The sequence below is a fragment of the Nelumbo nucifera genome, chromosome 2, assembly GCF_055504915.1.
Source record: "Nelumbo nucifera cultivar China Antique chromosome 2, China Antique-T2T, whole genome shotgun sequence".
Lineage (NCBI taxonomy): Eukaryota > Viridiplantae > Streptophyta > Magnoliopsida > Proteales > Nelumbonaceae > Nelumbo > Nelumbo nucifera.
Window position 1 is genome coordinate 62,812,216 of NC_142650.1, and position 15,299 is coordinate 62,827,514.

Genomic DNA, 15,299 nt, shown 5'->3' on the forward strand with positions numbered 1-15,299 from the left:
AATTTCAAGCAGTGAACAATGAAATTAACTAATAATCGGTTAATTGCTTTAGTGTTCAATGAATGAGTGAGAGTTAAATTAGGAGAAATTTGTCACAAATAACAATGTGCTAGTATTAAGTGTGATGGTGTTTGAGAAAGAAAGATTCATTTATTTATTACAAACTCACAATCAATGAAGTAGACAAATTTTCTCCATTACAGAGATTTTAGACACCTGAGCAGCTAACCTTGGAATATGCTTGAAATTTTAAGGTACTAAAAATTCTGGTGGGTGAAGAAAATTCAACTACTTCAAGACAGTGGTTCATATGTCAACCATTTTCTGGATCAAGCCACTTTGCAGACTCTAGCTTCAAGTCATTATTATTTCCTATTCACCCAACTGTCGTCTGTAGCAAACTTCTCTCCATTGTGTTCCTGCATCAGACACTTGTTGAGAGTCTTTTGTTACTGAGCACAAGCTTAGATGTCTTAGTAAACTCATACCCAACAACTAAAATGATTAATTAATTAATTAGGAGACAAACTAGTAATCATAATTGTCTTCCAGAACCCAATTCATCTTCCGATGATCCAGTGATGCATTCCTTTTCCTCTTCAAAATTTTCATTAGGAGGGTATGGAGAGTGACCCTTTCCAAAGGATTTTATGTGGTCCTTGAGTGATCTCTTATGTTTGAAATCAGACCCACATGAACAAAACCATAGCTTCCCACAGTTCTTCTCATGTGTTCTCCAATCCCCCCTGACTGCAAAAGGTTTGCTGCATTTTCTGCACATAAATGGCTTCACTCCATGCTTTCTCTTGTAATGTGTTTGAAGGGTTCTGAAATCTTTCAGTGGCTTGGCTCGTGGATGGTTGATGTTGTTCTTGCAGCCATGAGCACAACAGTAGCAAGGAATCCTCAACATTGCTGTTGGTTGCGTTCCTCTAAGCGATTCTGGTCCTTTTCTATATTGTGCTCCATGCCCCCACATATGCATCTACATCCCAAATTTCACACAAATTAATATTATTGTCCTTTTTCTGGTACTGTATTTTTACCATAAAAAATCACCTTTATGCTATAATGTTGCATCTGTTCATGGTGCAACTTTCACCTTTACAATCTATAAATAAAGCCATCTAAAATGATAAATTTTTATATTTCACCCCATTATGATCATTACCATATTTCCTTTATTTTTGGGTTTTTATTAGTTAATTTCATTAATAGGTTATTTTAATTTCAACTGAAATATATGATATTTCATATTAACAAAGTAATTAATTAAACAAAACAAGTACCTCTAAGATGACAGTTACAACTCTTATGGAAGTAAAAAAAAAAATCATATGTTGTTCTAAGATAATCTCTTGGAAAAACATGTTTTTTTGCTGCAAACATGAAATAATATTATAAAAAACTTCTCTATTTAATCGCAGTAAAATTTTCATTATTAGGATTTACTTCTACTATGGATCAGATCCCTCTTACTAGCTAGTTACTAAGCATACATGGTACAAAAATAAATAATTAATTAATAAGAACTATTAGATTGCTAGACAAAACCGACAATGACATACTGTAACACCTGGAAGTCTGAGATGCTTTAAGTATCTTGTACCTTTTGCGGGGTCATTAGTATTGCTGGAAAACCAAGAGCTTCGAAAACCATACAGAGACTTTTCTACTCGAATGGTAGAAAAATAGTATCTGTACTACTTATTCTCAGAATGTAATTTCTTTGATGCTTAGCATCAGTTAACAGATCCATCTTTCCCACTAGGGCGAATCAAAGAAATGACCTTGAAAATTGGATGATCTAAATCAATAAATGGTATATCAATTAGATGACATAAGAAAGATGTGGATTAATTCTCATATCTACGAGCATAATTCAGTAACATCCTCACTTTGTGTTAGAAGCTTACCGAGATAAGAACATGTTTCTTGTCAGTGGTTTTTGGTTGAAGTGTAATTAAATGTATGATACATCCATGTTTCTAAAATATACATGAGGATGATGATCATTATGGTGATATATCCATGTTTCCAAAATATACATGAGGATGCATTAAGCAATATTTACATGAATAGATCTGAAGAAAAATTTCAGGCACTTGGTGACATGAAGTTTCAAATTTTGTGGATCTCTTGTAAATATTTTGATTTATTGTTGGGTCTCTCCCTCTCTCGATCAGGTGGTTTAAGTTAGAGAAATAATGAATTGATACTATAGTAGCCCAGAAGACCAACTTGAACACATCAAATGATACCAGTATCCCACATAAAACAACAAAAATTTAAAATGAAGAAACACGGAAGAAATATTTCCCCTTCAAGAAAATGGATTAAACAAAAAAAAAGACATATTTTCCACCATGTAAAAGGCTTACTCAAGACATTCATTATGGCCATGCATAAATAACTTGAAATTTGTTATTATCACAAAATAGAAGGGAAAGAATGGAAAGAAGAGAAGAAATTCTAATATGCAGAAATTCATCACTGACCTGCATGTTGTTGTACCTATTAAAGGTCTTGTTGCAGATGGAGCAAGAGAACTGGGTTGGCCCAATAAGGATCTGAGCTGGTGTGGGGATCCAAAATCTACTATCAGTGTTTATTGAACAATCTTCAAGATTTTTATTCATGGACTTGTCTTCCTTACAACTTAAGGACTTGATTTCATCATCATCATCAGAATCTTCTATATTGGGGAGTCCAATATGCAAAGCCACAGTAATCTTCTCTAACTTCTCATCTTTAATACTAACACTATCCTTTTGCACTTCAATTTCCTCTTCTTTCAAGGGCTTAGACTCAGCAAACCTGCTTAGAAGAGGGAGGCACTGGGAAGTTTGATGAAAGAAATCTTCTTCTTGTTGTTGTTGATAGAAGATAGGCAGTTGTAAGCAGCTCATGGGGATTGAGAACTGAGGTTGAGCTTGCTGCTGAGTATTCGTGCAAAAAGATGATGATGATGATGATGAAAGGGGAGAGACTGAAGGTTTGAGCCATTCAATGAAGGTTGGTGTTTGAAAGCAGAAACCCGTATTATCTGCATAATAGCTCATGCTCATCTTCTCAAAGGTTTATGATCTCTCTCCTTAGAAAGTTTTATTCAAGACTTTGGGGATTCAAGAGCAGTCTAGGTGGGAAATCATGGACTCATGGTTTATTATTGTTGTATGAATGGTGGTTTGGTTTGTCTTTTAGGAGGATGCCTTCCCTTCCCCCTTTCCCTCTCTTCTTCTCTTTGGTACCCAGAGAGAGAGAGTAGTGGTGGGGTTGGGGGAAAATGACATGAACAAACAATAATATAAATAAGAGAAACCTAGAACAGTCTTAAATCATGCTTTCTGAGCGGCTTTAAGGATTGAGCTTAGTTATCTGCTACGTGGAATTGGAACATCTAGCGGTGTATTGACACAGAGGCAGTAGTCCCATTTAAGGAGAAAAGGATTTAAAAGACTAGTATTGCAAAATTAACAAATGGGGCCCCATCAAAAGAAAAGAGCCACGGGAGAATGAGCTGCCCTCCTCAATTGCCCAAGAGGACTATGACCCACCATTGTCTGGGTCTCACTTGAGAGATTCCCTACATCAAAATTACATCGTCAGATGTTTAAACCTATTCGCTTGGATTGCTCAAAGATTCTATCAAAACCCTTTGGAATAATCTATGAAAATGGTTTATAGTGGTCAGTTTTGGCATAATCTCTGGCTTAAGTGGGATCCATTTAATGGTGGGGTCTGGAAATCTTGATCCATTGTGTCTGTGCATGAGCTGAAGTAGTTGGCGTTTGACCGGTGTAGCTTACCATGTCTCTGTCCCGTATGAAATCATAAGTATCAGTTGCAGAAGTAGAAAAGCGTAGAAGTAGAATGAGGGCAGAGAATTTGTTCGTTTGGAAGAAACTTCCAATGGTGATATAACAAAGTGGGACTGAGACAAAAGCAGCTGTGAGTTTTCTTCTTTCTTTACTCCTTTCCCCGATTCAATAAGTTCACCGCATCTGTGGTGCGACGTGGGACGTACGTTTGGATCTCATTCAACTTTTTGCTCCTTCTCAAAACATGCAACTCTCCCACATACACTTGTCGACAACATCTCCTGTTGGGGGGGATTTTCAGGGAGATCAGAGATGCTCTCTCTCTCTCTCTCTCTCTCTCTCATGTCTATCTTTTAAGGTGGAATACAGACAGGAGCTGCCCTCCTGTCTTACAGGCTCTTGGCTTAAGCTTAAATGCTTAATTCAATCTCTTGGATAGAGTGCAATCCTGCATTATTAACAAGAAGGATAAATTTTATATGCCTATTAGCAGTGTTCTGTGGATATTAATTTTATAAATTAGGATGAACAAAGTTATATTATTTACTTAAAACAAAAAATTCTCTGAAACCAAATGTGTTTCTCATGCTATATTCCATGCATCCGCACAAGGGTTTTATTGTATTATCGTCATATAAATATTCTGCAGGTTTGGCATAATTTTTAAGTGATATTTCTAAGTTAATGTTATGTTAGTTTCATTGGTGTGCTTAAGGAACGAATATGAATTGTTCCTTAGAGGGTTAGTCTGGAGGAGTGATGATAAGTTGATAACACATTACTTTTCAAAGATACCAAGTACCTATTCATTTTCCTTCCTAGTTAGGTTTTGCTAATCCCAACCTGGTTTAGTTTTGAGTTTGGATGGAGTTACAACTGAACACTCTCTAACTCAACCTGAATCAACTTACTCAATTCAATACTTGTAAACTGCTTATCTGCTCATTGTTAGGGGTCAGCTATTCTTAACCTGGTTTTTAGATATATTAACTCTTGTAATTAAGGTTTGATTGGTTGGCAATTGTCTGGGTAGGTTTCAGCTTGAGCTTTGGGTTAGGTGGAAATTATCAAACCCCAATCCCATTAACAGGCACTATATGGATGATACACAACTTCTTCTTGAAATATTGTTCAACTGCATTTCTGTTTTTTGTGCCTAATATGCTATCTGCTACTAGCATAATACCATACCAAAGCTATTCAGAGTCCTTGATGAGTTGGGTATTCATTGAGAATTACTAGTGATTTAATAATTTAATTAGGCATATTAAAAAGATGCACCGACTCAAAATTCCATCAATGACCCACATGGGTTTTCTAGATAAAGGGTTCTTTGGTTGGTAAGCTTCCCCTTAATCATCACATAATCAACAATTAAAACTAGGTTATGGTCGGCAAAGATAATGGCCCATCAGTCTCTTCAGTTGGTAATTAATTGTTTCTCTTATTCAGAGGACTAGTGCCATAAATTGATTTATGTTGTTGAAAGAAATTACCCTTAGCATGTTTGTAGGCTTTTGAGTCTTACCAGTTAGGGTTTTCTATAGGAATGGCAATGGGGTAGGGATCATATTTTCCTTACTCCATCCCAGTTTTAAAATTAATCTCATCCCCATCCTCAATTCTTGTTAGGGTTAAAATTTGTCCTTTATCCCCGATCCCCGATGAAGATGGGTTCCCCGAATTCCTAAAATTTTTTTAGATAATAGTTTTTTTAATAAATTTATTTAAAATAAATAAAAAATTATAAATTATAAATAATGTTTTAAATATTTTTTGATGTATATAATAAAAATAATATAATAATATTTAATATATATATATATATATAATCGAGGTCAGGGTGGGGCGGGGCGGGGACCTCAATCCCCATCCCTGACCCGAACCCGATCAGAGATTTATATTAATCCCCATCCCCATCCCTGCCCCACCAAAACAATTTCCATCCCCGACCCCAAATTGGATCCCCGTCAATGATGAGAAAAATTGCCAATCCCTAATTTTTTATGTAATATTTAACAACAACAGCAATATCAGCTTTGGAATAAATTAGGTTATAGTCCCTTCAATCTTTTTAATGAGATCACCCCATTAAATGGATTGATTTATAATCCTTGTCTTGTTTTATCTGGATCATGGGTATGTGAGAATAAAGACCCCCCTATGGCACTATCTATCTTAAATTTATTTATCTACGTTTTCAAAAAAGAACAAGTAGGTGGTCTACCACATCTCTCATAATCAATACCCAATCACGATTCCTTTTCCATCAGAATTTGTTTTGACCTTGCCCAACACAATCCAGTTCCAAACTAATGACAAGAATCATCTACAGTCCCTCTGCACCTCGTATGCAAAATGCCACCAGACCAGCCACCTCAATGCCGAAACACAATTCTCCAACTTTACCCAATTAACTAACACAATAAAATATGATTAATCTCTAACTTTATTGACATTGTAATTGCTTATATCAGCACACACTAGCAAGACTCAAGAAATCAATAACAGATGTTGGTTGAAAGAATGAACAAAGAAATTATGCATAGAATAACATTAAAGAAGACATCTTTTTGTGTGTCAATCTCATCTTTTCTTCAATATTTTTTGTCTTTTAATAAAGTCATTGCCACAGGAATTTGATTGTGATTTTTATCATGGCCAAGTTGAAGGAACATCTCCCCACCCCGTGACTCTGGCTGGAATAAAAAAAGAAACACAATAGCACATAGGCATGTTATGGCTTTGGTTATATTGGGCTAGAGTGTTAGCTCACATAGGCAACTTTTGAAAGCTGATGCAAATCCTGTGCAAAAAAAAGAATTGATTTGAGGGACAAACTCACCGCAGGTGACAAACAAAGGTGCAAAAAAGAAAAGAGGAAAATGGGGCTTTGGGTACGGCGAGATCTTGGTGACAGTATACAGCCATCAGCTGGGCGATAGTGCCGTACGACGTCGCGCACATGAGGAGACATGAGCGCGTGGGAAGATTACACTAAGTGCGAAAACATTCCCCCCTTGAACGCGTTTGAATCCGTGACCTCCCACTTGCTGATCGGTGATCCAATCAACTCTGATTAGCAAACGTGATCTCGTGGAGGTGTTTTATGCAAGGTTTTTAAAATCGGATCGTACAGGGAATCCTTTTGGGTTTGATTTTCGGGTCGAACGGTCCGACTGTTCAGTCTAAATGGACGATCCATTCTAATAAAAAAATAACAAAAACAAAAAATAGTCAAAAATCACTGTCTAAATCGATGGTTCAATCATCCGGGTCAGTAGTTTTCTAATCCAATCAACATTTTTTTTTTGTCAAAAAACAGTTTTGGGGTGAAATGAAATCAATAAGGTGACCGACTGGTTCAGGGTTTTTCCAATTAGGTTTTAAAAACACTGTTATTAGGTGAGGTGACAATTTTTAGCCATTGGATATTCTGTGTGTGTGAATGAATTCCTATCTAACGATGTTGATGAATTTGGTGGAAACTGAATGCCAATACTAAGGGGAAGGGACCCATATGGATCCCCTATATGGCTATATCAGGTCATTAAGTCCATACTGGAATGAACACATTTTTTTGTTGGGTTCATATGAGGCCCATGAGCCAAGTTCTCTTGGGTGGTGGGCCTACATTCCATGGACCACTTCACACCCTGGCGGGCCTGGCCTCGAGGTAATGCTTGTGGCACCTGAAATGGAGTCTCTCTCTCTCTCTCTCCTTTGACGTGGAGTTCTACCACTACAAGAAGACTAGGTGTATTTTCAACAGTCATTTTAAGCAATCTTTAGTTCTCTCTCTCTGAACCAACCCATTGAGCCATTGACTGATTCTCTCTCTCTATATATATAACGATTATAGAAGGAAAGAAAAGGGATTTAGACTGTAATTGATTGTGAAGAAAAGAAGTTAAAAGGGAAAAGAGAAAGAGCTAGATTGGGCATATAGTTAAACTGAAATACAACCGTATGCAAAAAAAAAGAAAAGAAAAAAAGCATTTGATTAATCATTATACTGGGAAGTATAAGTCAATTGTCCTAAAAACTCATTATTCTTTTTAAAGCAATTCTATGGTATCAAAAACACTTTTCTCATAACAATACCGCAAAAGCACACCGAGTTGTAAATATTTCACCATGAGCAATTTAGTTGTATACCTGCTATGGGGGTAATGTTACAACATTAATTTTTTATAATCAACTGAGTGGTGGGTGAATTGGTAAGTTAGCTGGGTAGTTGGAGCAGTTATTCAGAATTGAATCCCACTATATATTTTCACCTACTTTCCAGAGTTATTAATGTGTTGCATTAAATACCAAATAAAAAGCATTTGAGGTGCACACTTATAAAACTCATATTGCAACATATGATTATTGAAAAATGCACATCTGGAATTTGCACTCTTTCTGTTATGATGAAAGGGCAACAATAAAATCTCATTAGTATATAAGAGAATTAAGGCAAGTATCTATTTTATATAATACTAATATAAGGGAATATGTTATACATGCTTAAAATTAAGGGTAAAGATATTAGTTAATATTATATGATTACATTTATCTTTTATCACTTGCATGGAACCCAAAGTAAGTATATGCTTATAGTATAGATAGATCAAGGCATTGAATATTATATTCATTAGTGTGAAAGAAAAAATGTTTTGTTTCGTTTTTTATTTAGACCCCGCTTGGAAGGAATACAAATACAAACATGCATAGTATAAATACATACAAATACAAGGTTTTGCACTCTACTTATTTGTACTTGTACTCCTTCCAAACTGAGTCTTAGGTTGTGTTTGGTTGCAGTGCAAATTTATTTGTACTAGTACAAATGCATGGGTGTGTTAATGTAAAAAAAAAAAATGCAATCTCTTGCTTAATTTTGTTTTGGATTTTACTTTATTCTGCTCCATGTCTTAATCTACTTCATTTGCACTGAAATCAAATAAAATAAGCTACAATTTAAAACAAAAATAGGTCAGAATTTACATTCAAATCATTTGCACTGCCAGGGTTTTGCATCAGTGCAAATTTATTTGCACTGCAACCAAACACAGTCTTAGGAGTTCATCGAGTAAAAGAGCAAAATGAAATCAATGAATGTTAGTTACATGACAAGGATTGTGAGAAAGGGTTCAAGAACTTCTAATTTAACAACGGATATGACAGTAATCAAATTGAATGCCGGGATAAGATTTTATAGCCAACCCCATATAATTGGAACAATTAAAGTTTAGATAATGATGATGAATGTAACTAACATAGAGCCAAACTAATAAGAGAGGCAGCCATTCAATCTTGGGCCAAAAATGGGTGACAGTTTTTGTGTTTAAATATGCACCGGCTTTAATGGTCCACACAAGTCAGAAGCTTGGAAATGCTAGTTCAGCTAATTAAAGTTGTTTTTGGATAAGCTTATCAAAGCCCCAAAGCATAAAGCTCCAATTTTAGGCTTCTTGTTTTGTGACTTCAAAATATTTTGGCTTTGGATTGTTATGTTTTTTAAAGTAACAGATTTTATCAACTTTTTGGCTCAATTTTAGTTCCCACATACCAAATGGCAAAAGCTCATCCAAATCAAACCTAAATCACAATCTTGAATAATATTAGCATAGGTGGCTCATTTGGCAGAAAATATAGCAGGAATGAACTAGCAAACCTCAATAATTGCTTCCACGGCTTTGCTAACCCAATAGAACCATTTTATTTAGCCAATCAATCAGACAAGTATGTATCATTTGGCAAGAAATTCATAAATGGTGTTGGAATCCCGTGGTTACATAATAGTTCGCGCTTGGTTTGATGGAAAATAAGAGAGAAATAGAAAATCTAGGAAAACTTTCTGTCAAGTAAACACAACATTATGGTATTTGTTGTTAGATCCTCCAATAGGAATGCAATTTTGAGCATGTATATTAGACAATGCCATTAAAGAAAAAAAAAAGAATATAGACTAATTTACACCGCAGTCTGTACCTTGAATGTGATTTCTTATGGGACTAATAGGTATCTAGTAGATCTGAAGTGTCATGACTCATTCACATTGCTCTTGTTAAATCACAACCTTGGATGCATTTTTTATGGGGTTAATTACTTAAATATGCGTTATGGTTTCACTAAAATACTTAGGGTCCATTTTTTTTTATTTTGGGAGGGGAAAAGTCGGCCAATGAGATTTTGGTTTCCATTAACTGTATGTTCTTTTTTTCAGATTTTATGTGGGGTTCATGAAAATTTTATTTTCTCTGGGTATTACTTATCCGAGTAATTGATACTCATCTCCCAAGTGGGTAAGTAACTTTCTCAATTGGGGGAAAGTTGCCAACATTGAATGTGACAAAATTGTCCCTTTTAATAATGGATTTTTATGGCTAAAATGGTCCTTGTCTTATTTACCCGAGAAATAAAAGAATATTGGTAAATGCATTTACTTGGGTAAATAACTTCTCGGAAAATGAATAGGGCCTTAAATATACATCGTGGCTTCTTAAACCACTTAAATATGCATTGTTAAATCATTTGCCACTCAGATTTAGGGATGGCAATTTTACGAGAATTTTCGAGTATCCGACTCGTCCTGACCCTAATAGGGCCCGTTTATCAAAACCCTATAGGGTTTGGGACCAGTTTGGGATTTTAGATTAAAACCCTATAGGGTTTGTGTTTTGACTTTAGGGTATTCGATACCCGATACCTGGGATGCATAAATATGAACCTATTATATTATATATCATGCACAAATTTATAAATTTTAAGTACTAAGATAATTATTCTCTTATTAATATTTTATTTGTATAAATTTCTTGAGATTAAAATCATCATTTGATGTAAATTTGGATTTTATAGATTGTTTATTTCAATTAGTTATAAAACGCTAATTTTAAATATTATTTATTTTAATTTTTAGTTGGAATTGTTAATCATATATATGTATTGATTGTTTTAATGAACACAAAAGTTAATAAAACCTATTTTATTTCATTAAATAACACAAAAGGTGACGGCTTAGTGGCTTAAAGTAGTGCTAAGAGATTTGGCGCTATCATTAATTGATCTAGGTTCAAGTCACACTATAAGCATTAAGAAACTTTTATTTAGTAAAAAACCTTTGGTCAAGGGGTTTAACGGGTTTGGAACAGGACAATTTGCATGGGTACCCTACCAGTTGCCATTCATACTCAAATTGACAAAAAAAAAAGATAAAAGGACAAGAATGGCCTTAACTGTTTATTAAATTTTCAAATCATGTCCCTCCTCTTCTCTCCATCTCCCTTCTTCTTCTTCTGATTCTTGGCATCACTCTATCACAATTTTCTGCGTCTTCACCATTTACATGTTCATCTTCCGGTTCAATGACATCTAGCTCTTCTCTTATGTAAAAGATATTCTTCTCTTATAAAGGAAACCAATAGCTCTGATACCAGTTCTAAATGTTTAAAACTATGCTAATGGAACAGTGTATTCAAGCATAACAAACATACAAAAGCAGAAATTTAACATGCAGAACTCATAAAGTAGAAAATGGAAGAGAGATGGAGAGAGCACACCAGATTTACGTGGTTCAGCACTATGGCCTATGTCCACGGACGTTCAACAACAAGAAATCCACTATAGAAGTTTCTAATAGAGTTATAATGGCTCTCCTTCTACAGCCCTTCTTTTTCTCACGTTCATGTGCTTTTCCTTCTTGTTTTCTTCTTCTCACTCTCTCTTTTTCTCAAAAGACAAAAGACAACAAGAGAGGAAAAACCCTAATAGATACCAGCCCTTGGATCTTAGTTATCTCCAATGGCTGAGATTACAAGACATAACACAACTTACATTTATAAGATTTCCCAAAAATACCCTTGATGAAACCTCATAAACCCAACACACCTCATTCATAGTCCAAGATTCTTGGGACCTATGATGATAAGATCTCACTTTAAGGCTATGCTTGATTTAAAGGAAAAGGTAGGGAAAGGAAGGCTGGAAGAGAAAGGTAAGGAAACCTATACAAGGTTTGTAAGGGTTTTCCTACCTTTTCCTACTTCAAACCAAACACATCCTAAGCGTAGCAATAATTGCTAACCTGTCTTGCACTTGTGGCTTCTCCATTCAATTTGTAGCTAGCTTATCATCCATCACTAGTAGAGATGCTTCAAAGTTGCTGGGTATCATTTTGGTACTCTTGCTCTTGTTTGGAGGGGTAAATTTGAGATTATGAAAATATTCAACGGGACCCTAAATGTTTCCTTAACGGATGGCCTATGGGGCCATCTCACAAATAAAGCTATCAAACGGGTCGTGCTGGGTCGAGACGGCACAACCCATGGGTTGTCTCAAGTCGTGCCTCCCCCTGGGACTTTTTTTATTTATTTATTTTTTTTTTGGGGGGGGGGGTCGGCCTAAAATTGCCCACAGCCCGAGCCCCCCTTGTAGACCCGTGCCACAAGTCTGAGCTAGGTGGGCTGCAAGCCATGCCACATGTTTGAGTCGTGCCTTGGGCTTGGATCAAACAGGGCCAAAAAGGCCTAGATTTTTTTTTTTGATATTTTGATTTTTTAATTTTTTTGCTAAGTAAAACTAAAATACTTAATTTTCCTTTGGAAATAAATTGAAAAAAAAAATAAAAAGCTAACAAAGAAATGAAAAAAATACTTACCAAAATACAAAATGGATAATAAATTGAAAAAATATGAATTTTATTTCATTTAAAATATAAAAAATTTACAAATTGAAAATAAAAAATTACATTGTTGAAAAAATAACAAATAATTTAAATAAAATTGAAAAAACTACTCCATCTCCTTGACTTCAATCATTTGCTTCATCAGGTGTAGTAGTGGCATGCCTTCCTTTGTCTTATAATTTGTCCTCAACATCCAACAAATCTTTAAAGTAGATGTCTTTTTCTTACTTCTCATGGAAGAGCAAATGTCTACCCAAGTGGCTAGTACCACACTTGCTACTGAAGCTAAAGTCAATCCTATATTTTTAGCAAATGACACTTTTTCCCTTCCCCTCAACCTCCTCTATTTTAAATACTTTCTAAATGGGGCTAGTGAACCTATTGTTGGGGAATTGGTTTCAGGATGAGCTTGCCATTTTTTAATTCTAAAAAAAGTAAAAATTAATTTAATTACACTTACCTGGATAGTTGGATTACCGGTTTAAAATCTCAACTTGATTTCAACAGTTAAAGCCACAAAGGCCAAAGCCTACTAAATTGCTAAGTGTATGACACTATGACAGTATGAGATGAGAGATTGAGAGAGTATGAGATAATGAGATTTGAGAAGAGAATTCAGATTGCCCAAAATACCCTAAAAATTAGCTATTTTTTAATTATTGGGAGGGGTATTTTGGTCATTATAAAGTCATTTATCAATTTACCCAAATGCCTCCAAAGTCCCAAAGGACCCAAACTAGCTGTTATATTATACGATATAGTTGTTGAAGGGGCATTATTGTCTTTTTCTTTCCCCTAAAGCCAAAATACATAAATACCCTCCCTATATAGCTATTTATAGGCTTATAGTTGTTGATTGAGGGGGTATTTTTGTAAAAACTCCCTTAAAAAGTTGAAACTAGCTGTTTGGGGGGGGGGTCCTCCAAGAGACCTAATGGCTAGTTTTCTCAAACGGGCTGCACTCAGCCCATTTGCGGGCCCATAGGTCGGGTCATACCGTGCTACAAATTGGGTCATGCCAATACATAGGCCACAGGCGGCACGACACGCATAATGTCATGCTGGCCCATGGTCCTAAAACCCCTGGCCCAACACGACCCATGTGCCATTGTGTCATGCCGTGCTGAGCCAGATTTACACCTTTACTCACAAGGTATATCGTAATTTTGCAAACATAGGGTATGCCTAATATAAGATATATTTAAGTAATTATCCTTGATATGAATTAAGAACCATCTTGGAGGGGAATGGAGGATTATAGCAAACAGTTATCAATGTATTAAATGCAAATGCCATCGTTAAGAAAATTCAACTCCCCTTGGTAACAACTAAAGTGGCTGAACTGAATTGCTAATTGCTTTGACTTTTAATAAATAAGTGATTAAGAAGGTTGTGACAAAAACAAAATGGCAGGTCTGATGGGCAACTCCTTTAAATAGCTCTGTTGTAGCCAACCAAGAATGGATGGTGCCTAGAATCTTCCTGATTTGATCCTCCAATGAACTACTCCTATTTTGAAATATTTTCTAATTCCTCTCCTTCCAAATACACCAGCATACCACAGCTCCACCATTTTTTATCCTTTTCATTTAGAATTCGGCATCGGTCAAGGCAAAGCTCATTCGAGCAGCTTTTACTACTTTGTATTGAGAATATCTCCATACTTATGTGCTTTATTTCATGGGGAGATATTCCCAATGCAAGGTTGCAAAAGGCTATTAGAACGGTGTGGGCACGGGTTTGCCCTAACGGAAGCCGATCTCTCTCATTTAAACCCTTCACTTTCCAACAGAATAAATGATGTGATAGACCCTCTTGTTTATCACTTTTGTTAAGAGTTAGGGGTCCATTTCATAACAACTGACGTTGTTGAATTGAAGTGGATAAAAAAATTAAGTAAAAAAATATTCAATAGTATATTAATCTACTGATCTAAACAACTTTAGTTTCAGGCTTTCAGCCATTAAACCCCCCTGTTTGGGAACATTTATTTTAACCATAGGGACCAAACAAAACCCTGAAATAAGTTCTTATTTGCGCTTGACAAAAGCCACAAAAAAGTGCTTAAAAAATAATCCTCAAATTTGAGCTACTTTTAAGCATTTATTGAATAAGCGCTTTTCTTGTTTTTCCCTTCCAATCTTGTCCACCAACTTTTGGAGTATTTCAAGGTAATTCTCCTAATAGAAACATGATATGGAAACCCTATCTTTTCTCTATTTCCTTCCCATTCATCTCTTTGAAGTAGTGAAGGCCACCAACGGCAGAGAACCGATCCAGGTTTGTTTCTACTTGGATTTTCCACATTTTTTCGTTTCCTTTAATTCTCTCCTCCCTATGCACGTGGCAATTCTAGATGATGATAATGATACTAATAATGTATCCAAATTCTTCTATTAACATTATATATTTTTAATTTTTTGTTTTTTATTATTAATCGAATGTGGATTGAAAATCCACATCTAATTACCTAAACGCCCCATCCAAATACGTGATAATCGGATCGAGTTGTGAAGTTTCAAATATCAATGATAGGCCTACTTGCTTGGATAGATTCTTCTTTTTGTAATATTTAATCTTTTTTGTGTATCTTTTTTCTTTTGCTCATTTATCAAAAAAATTTAAGCTTTAAATAGAGGAAATTGAATTGGGTGAAAAGTAGTAGTTCAATTTACAATTTAAACCTCATAATTAAATAGGGACTAAATTAAAAAATGAGTATTTTAATCAAAAGAAAGTTTCACAATCTTATTCATATATTTTAATAATAGTGTAAATATAGAATTATAGATGCGTTTAGTTTT

General features: G+C 35.2%; 1 protein-coding gene across 1 annotated transcript; it reads right to left on the bottom strand.

The window, feature by feature from the left end:
• Window positions 1-349: 349 nt before the first annotated feature.
• Window positions 350-3,205, bottom strand: LOC104607695 (zinc finger protein WIP3-like). The gene is made up of 2 exons (XM_010273388.3): window positions 2,499-3,205; window positions 350-985 (listed from the first exon to the last, which is right to left on the bottom strand). Exons 1-2 carry the CDS (start codon window positions 3,066-3,068, stop codon window positions 536-538), a joined length of 1,020 nt encoding a protein of 339 aa, XP_010271690.1. The 5' UTR covers window positions 3,069-3,205; the 3' UTR covers window positions 350-535.
• Window positions 3,206-15,299: the final 12,094 nt, after the last annotated feature.

Excerpts from the sequence above, each read along its gene's own strand:
- LOC104607695 (XM_010273388.3), bottom strand. The coding sequence starts at position 3,068 with ATGAGCATGAGCTATTATGCAGATAATACGGGTTTCTGCTTTCAAACA. Across the intron at positions 986-2,498 it reads ATAGGTACAACAACATGCAG|ATGCATATGTGGGGGCATGG; the intron begins GTCAGTGATGAA and ends TTTGGGATGTAG.